The sequence below is a fragment of the Acanthisitta chloris genome, unplaced genomic scaffold (assembly GCF_000695815.1).
Source record: "Acanthisitta chloris isolate BGI_N310 unplaced genomic scaffold, ASM69581v1 scaffold919, whole genome shotgun sequence".
NCBI classification, from domain to species: domain Eukaryota; kingdom Metazoa; phylum Chordata; class Aves; order Passeriformes; family Acanthisittidae; genus Acanthisitta; species Acanthisitta chloris.
Genome location: NW_008690588.1, coordinates 65,686 through 74,217, shown reverse-complemented (window position 1 = coordinate 74,217; position 8,532 = coordinate 65,686). Strand labels below are relative to the sequence as shown.

Here is an 8,532-nt window from a genome sequence, read left to right as displayed (position 1 = left end):
CCTGCCCGCGGGGACAGCCTCTGTGTGCCACCGGGGTCACCGCTTGCCTCCGAGACCTCCGCTCTGTTTCACCACCCCACGGTGTAACGCTGCTGTGCACAGCGAGCTCGCACAGCCTGGGCACTGCTGTCTGAGCTGTGCCGTGACGATGGGCAACAGCGTCCGAAAGTGCAAAGGAAAAGTTTCTTCGTGTGCCGTGGGAGCTGTCACGGAGGAATGTGCTGAGCCCTGCCCTACAACAACCCCACCTTGCACACAGCAGTGATTAGCTGAGATTAGTGACTGCTGTAATCGGGTTTATAATGGGTGCTTGGGAGAACAGCCTGGGTGTAGGGTGTTGGGGAGGGAAGGGGCAGTACAGATTTTAAATTGACACTTGAGATGAAGACTGTAGGGACAGTTTATCTTAACCACTGTGTTGTGACTAAAGGGCCTTTTTCAGTTCTTAGTATGTCCTTGGGCAAGTCTATTTTGTTCTGCCCAAGTTTCACTTTTGGGTAAGCAGGGGGAGGTCATCCTATCAGCTCCTTCGTGTGTTGGGCTGCAAGTCCAGTATCAGCAGGGACTGTTCAAAGAGTCCCTGGTTGGGTGTCCAGTGGCAGGAGGAGGGTCGGGAATGTCAGTGGGAGGGGATTTCTGATTGGCGGTACTTGCATGGTGCAAGAGGGAAGGCCTGACTAGAGTAATACCGGGGATAATTATCATGACAGCTTTGAGGGTGAATTAGCACATACAACAACAACCATGATCTTTTACAATGTCCTGTAAAGCCACAAGTGTTTCAAGTTAACACAGATGGTGAATTTTTTCCACTCTCAGTGTTGCTTGCATGGTCATCGTGATTTGAGAACATGTGCTTTTAATTTTCACTGTTTAGCTGTGTGCTGTCCATTCCTCAGTGGTGAGGAGTGCTCTGACCTGTCGGGTTTTGCTTTGCAGACACTGTTACCTTTTAAGGTCACTGTGCAGGGAGCCATGCCTGGGGAAGGCTCTGGGGAAATGCTGCTTCTGTCCTTCGACTCCCTTTGGGGCTGAGATTCATTAATACATCAGATCTGTAAGCAGATGTCTGTAGAAGGAGGGTGAGGAATTGTCATGATTAATTAGTTAGAGGTCCTGAGGAAGGCATGAGCTCTCTCTGAAGTCTTAGATGCTATTTTGGGAGGTGACAGCAGGCGGCAACCTCTGCCTAGAAATTTTGCTGTGGAAGAGTTAATACTTGGGAATTTTTCTCAGGCAGCCACAAGAGTCTGCTAAAGGGCTTTTTCCTGCTTTAGGAGTCGTGACTCCTGTCCTGGGTACAGACATGCACAGCGTATAGAAGGATCACTTCTCTAAGAGTAACACTCAAATCAGGCTTTTTTTTTTCCCCCTTTCAAACTCAGAGCCCACTGGCTTGAGGAGGAGGTGCTGCTGCATCTCTGCAGAGCCTCAGCTGCAGTGGAGCTGAACTGACAGGAGGTGCATAAGAGATGGTGTGATACTGTGATCTTCTGGCTTGTTATGCAGCTCCTGTGAGCCTTCTGGAGTCTTTTGGAACCACTGCTGCTTTGCCTTTAGGATCCGAGACACAGTGTACCTGTTCAATACCTATGATTCAACACTCATACAGTTGTTCTGTTGACATCGAGTCACTCTAAATGGTGTCTTGTTTGCTTTCCTACATCTAGGTGGGTTACCATGGGCAAGACCCTTTGCCTTCACATTCTGTCCTGACTTAGGTTTGTGAAAAGAGAACAGTAATGTTGACTTTCTTATGTAAAAGATTCTGTTGTCAGGAAAAGCCAAACAATTGATCAATACTGTTCTGCACAATTATTGCAGCTTATTTTTGTTTGCATGTTAAATGCAAATTATGCCAGCCATGCAGTCTGTCTAGCACAGAGGGTAAGGAATGGGAGCTTGTACCATTCACCTGACGAATTTTATAATAGTTGCACTCTTCATTGTTTCCTTACCAGTTAATTTACTAGAAGGAAGAGGAATCTGGGCCATTGTCTATTAATGTTCACAGGGAAGTTGCCCTCTCAAAAGTCAAGCAGCAGTGAGGCCTGTATGTAGTGCCTGCTCCTACAAGCTGATGGATTGTTTAGTGGAGGAGCAAGAGGCAAGAAAGGGACTGGTAAGGAACATACCAGCTGTCCTGCTCCCCCACATCTGTGGAGTCAGGTAGAGCCTTGTGCAATAGGCTGTTGCTAGCAGATTAACCTGACTTCTCCTGGGGATATTTTCATTCCCCTCTGCCAATGAAGGGAGGAGGCCTTGGACAGTGTTCCTGCAGTAATATGTGACACACATGAGTAGGTGCTGGAACTTCTCAGCAGATAATGCAGTGGAGCCCTAACAAGTACCCCACAAAGCATGAGCTGGAAGTAAGCTTGAGAGATCTGTTATGGTGATGAGGAGATGACCTTTCCACTTCTGTTCCTAGGGAACATGAAGAAATAGTTGCACTTGTTTAATTGTACAAGAGTTCTGTTCAGATTCCTTTGGGATTCAGCTAAGTTGGGATAAGGTTAATGTGAGGATAGCAGTAGGCTCTGGGAGATACTGCTGCAGACTAGTGCTGGAAAGCATCAAATAGATTCTAGTCAAACATATCCTGACAGCCCATGGGGGAGAGAGGATGTCCTTATCTTCTGACTGGTGGTGGAAAGAAAACCTTAAAAAGGGTGTAGAGTTATCAGCCAGGAGGTCCAAGCACAAGAAGTAATGTTGACCAGGTTTCCCCTTGTGTGAACCTCAGGAGGCCATAGTTTCAAATAAACTACAAGATGATGGAAGATTGCTTCAAATTATTTTTTTTTTTGGGTTGGGTTGGGGTTTTTTTTGATGGTTTGGCCAGACGGTGAGCTGGCCACAGCGAGGTACTTTATTGAACTTGGTTATGAATAAACACCTGTACTCTGACCTGAGTAAAGCCAAACTCTGAAGCACTGAGACTTGTGTCCCTGCATTTGAACAGAGGGCTATGTGGTGCCAACCATGGTGTACACACTGTCAAGTCACCAGGAGAGGTTAATCACAGCAGGCTGACAAGATACAGAGAGTGTGCTGTGCTGCCTGCTGACAGTTTTACTTTTTTCAGCATTATACCATCTGAGTGCAGAGTTACCAGCTGTGTTTAGTCAGTTCTAAAAGACTGCAATGCAGCCAAGCTCAAAAGGTTTGGGAGCTGCTCATGAGAGAGATCCCACTAGCCTGTGAATGCTGTGTCCACACATCATATATGATGTTGTCCTGCCTAGGAAGCCTGTATGTGATCAGGGTGGAGAGGTGGTGGGTGCTTTCTGCTCGACAGTAATTCATATTTATGTTCAGTTTTGCAGCCTCCTGGCTGCCTGCTGTTGATGTTTGACTTTCAATTACCCTGCTGCATTATTGCCCAGTCTCTTTCCAGTGATTTGGGGAAGTTTTATTCGTGTTTTACAGGTGTTGGTTGATCTATCCAAAGTAAATAAAGAAGTGTTGTCAGTGCTGAGATTGAAATCCAGTAGTTACTTTTGAATTGCTTCTTCTCACCTTCTACCATTTGCAAACTCAAAGAGAAAGTCAAATGATTTTTTACTTTTGCTTTTCAGGTGAGCAAGAACAAAGTACATTAACTGAATTGGCACATGATGGCATTGCACTTTGTTTTCTGTGGCCACGTCACTTTTCTGCTTGGAATTTAGCCTGCCCCGAGACTCCTTCTGCTCCCTTTTTGCTTATGTATATACTGACATCAGATTGTTCAGAGAGAGCAACTAGTGCTTTGCAAATACATTTGTTTAAATTGATTTCTGCAGCTGATTTAAACCAGCCTGGACTGAAGACTTGAGTATGTTGTTTAGTTTAGATCCCCTTCCTTTTTCTGAAACTCTCTTGTAACTGGAACATGTGAAAAAGAGAGCTGTATGTGAAGGAAGATGTGGGGTCAGACAGCTAGGATAGTGGGGGTGTTTTTAATGAATTCTAAAATACCCTGTTTCATTCCAGTAAAACTGTTCACTACCTCAGGAAGTAGCAAGTAACTTCACTCTACCGAGAGCAATTTGTTCTTATGGTATCTTGCTAAGGGGAATATTTTGTTTCTGATGTGATTATTTTTATGTCAGCTTTATCTGTCTATTCTAACCACTGTGTGAAATTTCTTCTAGAGCCTAGAAAATGAAGCTAAAAGAAATCGAGCGAACAGCTGTCCAGGCGTGGAGTCCAGCAAACAGCCACCCCATTTATCTAGCAACAGGTAAAGTTCTGCACAATTTATGCATATAAAAGTATAAATCACAGATTTTATGCAGAGTTGTATTGGTTTTAATGTTCGACAGTTTCCACCTTAATCATCTCTCGAAAACTTAAAAGCAATATACAGAAAACATTACAGCCTTTAGCTTTTTTTTTAAGTAACTTTGGCATTTTAAAGGCCAGTGATTTTTCAAAGGTTGAATACATGGCTGTTTTGATCTGATTTCTAATTAAGTCTATGTGAACTCCAACACCTACTTGCTATTGAAAAGTCAAATAAGGTTTACATACTTGGTATGTCTGGGGAAAAAAAGGTTAGTTCAAGTAATGTTCATTTAAGTTCACCTTTAATTTTGTCTGTCTTCAGTCATTTTCATGGTTTTTGACAATGAAATAATAAATACCTCTTCTCCCTAAAGGTGCCTCTTTTGGTTAACATTCCATTTTCAATACCTCTGGAAAACCTTACATTTTGTTTTGTTGATTTTGTTACTTATTCACTATTGTTATGGTAATTTTATTTCCTGAGGCGCAAAGTCAGCCTGTTCACTGAGCTGGCAGCAGGCAAGTTTGTTGGGTTTTATTGGGTTTATGTGGCCAGGTTTTGGTGGCAGGAGGGCTACAGGGGTGACTTCTGTAAAAAGCTGCTAGAAGCTGCCCCTGTGTCTGATGGAGCTGATGCCATTTGGCTCCAAGGCAGACCCACTGCTGGCCAAGGCTGAGTCCATCAGGACAGTGGCAGCACCTCTGGAGCACTTAAAAGGGGAAAAAGCTCTCCATAACTGAAGCCAAAGAGAGGGGTGAGAATGCACGAGAGGCAGGAGGTGATCCAGCTACCAGAGCAGAAATTCTGCTGCATCCTGTGGTCAAGACCATAGTGAGGCTGTGGAGGTCTATAGTGGAACAGATATCCACCTGCAATCCATGGAGGACTCCATGCTGTAGCAGGTGGATGCCCGAAGGATGTGGTGGCCCTGTGGAAAGCCCATGCTGGAGCAAGCTCCTGGCAGGACCTGTGGCCCCGTGGAGAGAGGAGCTCATGCTGGAGCAGGTTGTGACCCCATGGGATACTTAGGCTGGAGGAGACTGTTCCTGAAGGTCTGTGCTTCATGGAGGGACCCACACTGGAGCAGTAGTGAAGAACTGGAGCCTGTGGGAAGGATTCACGTTGGAGAAGTTTGTAGAGAACTGTCCCCAGTGGGAGGGGCCCCATGCTGGAGCAGGGCAAGGGTGTGAGGAGTCCTCCCCCTGAGGAGGAAGGAGTGGCTGACACAATGCATGATGAACTGACTGCAACCCTCACTCCCTGTCCCCCTGCACTGCTGGGGGAGGGAGGACATAGACACTTCAGGAGTAAAGTTAAGCTTAGGAAGAAGGGAGGGGTAGAGAGAAAGGTGTTCTAAGATCTAGTTTTAATTTTCTCATTATTCTACTCTGATTTTGATTGGTATTTAAACTAATTTCCCCAGGTGTAGTCTGTTTTGCCCATGACAGTAACAGGTGAGTCATCTCTCCCTGTCCTAATCTTGACCCACCAGCCTTTTGTTATATTTTCTCTCCCCTGTCCAGCTGAAGAGGGGAGTGACAGAGCAGCTTTGGTGGGTGGGCACCTGCCATCTAGCCAGGGTGACCCCGCCACAGTTGTCTGTCCAGCTAGTCAGCTCTGTTTCCTGCCTGGATTGTACTCACTGCCATATTTTGATTTTTCATTTTTTTCAGAAGAAAGTGGCAAAAGGTCAACTGTTGCCTTAAAAACATTATCATTTTTGGGGGCTGATAGTCTATTTTGTGTTTCTATAACAAGCCAGAGTTTTGGTTGAACCAAAACCAAAGGCCTTGGCTTCAGTCTCGTTTAGATCAGAAACTGAGTCATTTCATAATTTGTACTCCTTTCTGTAGTCCCTTGGGCACTTTCCATACCATTTCATAGGTATCCCTGTGGTAACTGGGGAACTGGGTGACTGTTTGCCTGTCAGTGTCCCACTAGGCAATGTTAAGTCAATTTTTAGCTTTTATTCCCTAAGCTAGGGAGAAGGACATTGTGTGACTGCTAGCTGTGGATCTTGTGCGTGATTGAGTCATGCTTAGTTGGTTAAGGTTGAAGAACTTTAGCTGGAGAGTGGGTTTCGAAGGTCTGATTAAGACATTTGGTCATGGTGGAGGAGCAGTATACAGAAGTATTTGAGATCATAATTGTAGCTGGATTTCATTATGTGATTGTGTTTGTAATTTAGATAAGAACTTACTATCAGAAGCTGTGGCTGCTTGGAGAAGGGTACCTGAGTTATATCTCTGCCAAGAAAGTTATCTGCACAACAGTGACCTTGGTGCCCAGAATATCTTGAAAACGTTCTAATTTCTTTCAAAGTCTTTGTCCGAATTGTCAGTTCCTTTTCCTGAGGTGCTCAGGCATGTCATCTCTCTGAACAGGCACCACACCAAGGTTGTGTTGACTGTGAAGAACAGGTTTTCAGTGCCTTGCTCTTCTTCTACCTTGTGCTTTTGACAGAAATGCCCATTTGTGTTGCCTTTTTACTTCTGCTAGGAACATCTGCCCAGCAACTGGATGCATCCTTCAGTACAAATGCCACCTTGGAAATATTTGAGGTTGACTTCAGGGATCCCTCCCTGGATATGAAGCAGAAAGGAACACTTCCTGCCTTGAACAGGTACTAGAGGCTCATACTGATGTATCAATCAATCAAACTGAAAAGGGTTTTCTGGTACAAGAAAGGAGAGGAGGAGATAATGTTTCCAGAGTGTAAAGTGATCTTTTGAATCAGTTGACCTCTGTCTTCAAAAACTGAACCCTTTTGTTGACACAGATCATGTTTGGTATAAAAGTAGAGGAGTTGAACCATCAGAGAAATCTGAAATGACTTGTATGGTAGTGAGTCAGTCATGACAGACATTCTGTATCATGTGAATTTGCTGGGGCTAACAATTTGCAGTGAAGAGACTAGAGGCAGAGTGAGACCTTCCAGCTTTTTAAGACATGATGATTTCTTAGGCTTATCAGTGTGGGTGGCGTTTGCACCCATTGTAAAACACAGCCTTGATTTCTAGCCAGCAGATTTTAAATGGGATAAACATATTTTTCAGATAACAGCTCTGGAAATAAAGGCACATAGTCCTCTATTCTAGTTTTCTATATAGTGTAGATGAGGGGATTTCACCCACCAAATCCCATATGAGGCCCTAGAAGTTTTAAACCAAAACAACCAGGAAATCCAGAGACAAGCTATTCCTTTTCAAGTTAGCTTTAAAAGTCTTTGGAAGGAAGCACATTGGGTTTCTTTGCATACAAGAGTCCTCTTTAAAAGGGAAAGATTATTTATCATGCAGACATAAAGGGTATGTTTGATTTGGTATTGCAGAGGGTGTCTTGATTTCTGCCAAACACTGTGGCCTACACAAGCTTTTCTTCTTTTCTTTAGGTTTCATAAGCTGATCTGGGGTAACTTTGGAAATGGGTCTGCAGAGTCCTCTGGAGTGATCGTTGGTGGAGGGGATAATGGTGTACTGACTATGTACAGTGTGCAGCGCATCCTGACTTCAAAGAGTGACTCTGTACTTGGGCAGACAGAGAAGCATTCAGGTCCTGTTCGAGCTCTTGACTTAAATCCTTTTCAGGTATGTAGCATTAAGGTACTTGGAGCCAAAGAAAAGTTAACCTCCATGTATTTTTTTCCTTTGTGTATAGAGATTTGTAAAGTGAAGGAACAATTTTTCACTTGAAAGAGGCATGGTAGTTGTGGCACAAAGCTGGTTTGAGACTCAGACCTGGGTTCTGTTCACAGCTTTGCCACTGAATTCCCTTCTGACCTTGATCAAGTCTCTTATCTCTCTGCAAAAACATGTCTTGTAATATTGTTACATGTTCAACCATTGTCCATTTGAAATTAGAACTCTTTTTTTTCATCTGTTCAGTTGGTGCTAAATTCAGTGGGACTCTGATCACACTTGAAGGGACTGCAGTGGAAGTGAGGAGTGAACAGAACGTGGTTCTCATGGTAGCAGAAAGGTCAAATGAGAGTTGTCTGCAGACTATTGTGGAAAACTTGAATCTTCTCGGAAGAAATGTCTTTGGTGCCAAGGCTCAGCTGGACAGAGACAGTGGCAATTTCATCATGAGTAACAGCAGCCACCTGCACAATATAGACAAATATTTAATGGGTCTGTACCATGGCAAAGCTGAAGGCACAGAGGCCAGAGAGGTGCTTGGTTTATAATCCAGTTAGTATCTTTCAGCTTATCAGTGGCTGTGAAATGTGGCTCTCATCTGACTCTGGAAAACTCTGAGGT

At 44.2% G+C, this 8,532-nt stretch overlaps 1 protein-coding gene across 1 annotated transcript in view; it reads left to right on the top strand.

Annotated features, from left to right (window-relative positions):
* The first annotated feature begins 4,138 nt into the window (after positions 1–4,138).
* The window catches only part of SEC31B (SEC31 homolog B (S. cerevisiae)), a 29,564-nt gene continuing 25,170 nt past the window's right edge, over positions 4,139–8,532 (top strand). The window contains exons 1-3 of the mRNA XM_009081851.1: positions 4,139–4,228; positions 6,773–6,896; positions 7,665–7,860. Coding sequence (XP_009080099.1) covers positions 4,150–4,228; positions 6,773–6,896; positions 7,665–7,860 — 399 coding nt within the window. The 5' untranslated portion in view covers positions 4,139–4,149. The remainder of the gene's footprint in view (positions 4,229–6,772; positions 6,897–7,664; positions 7,861–8,532) is intronic.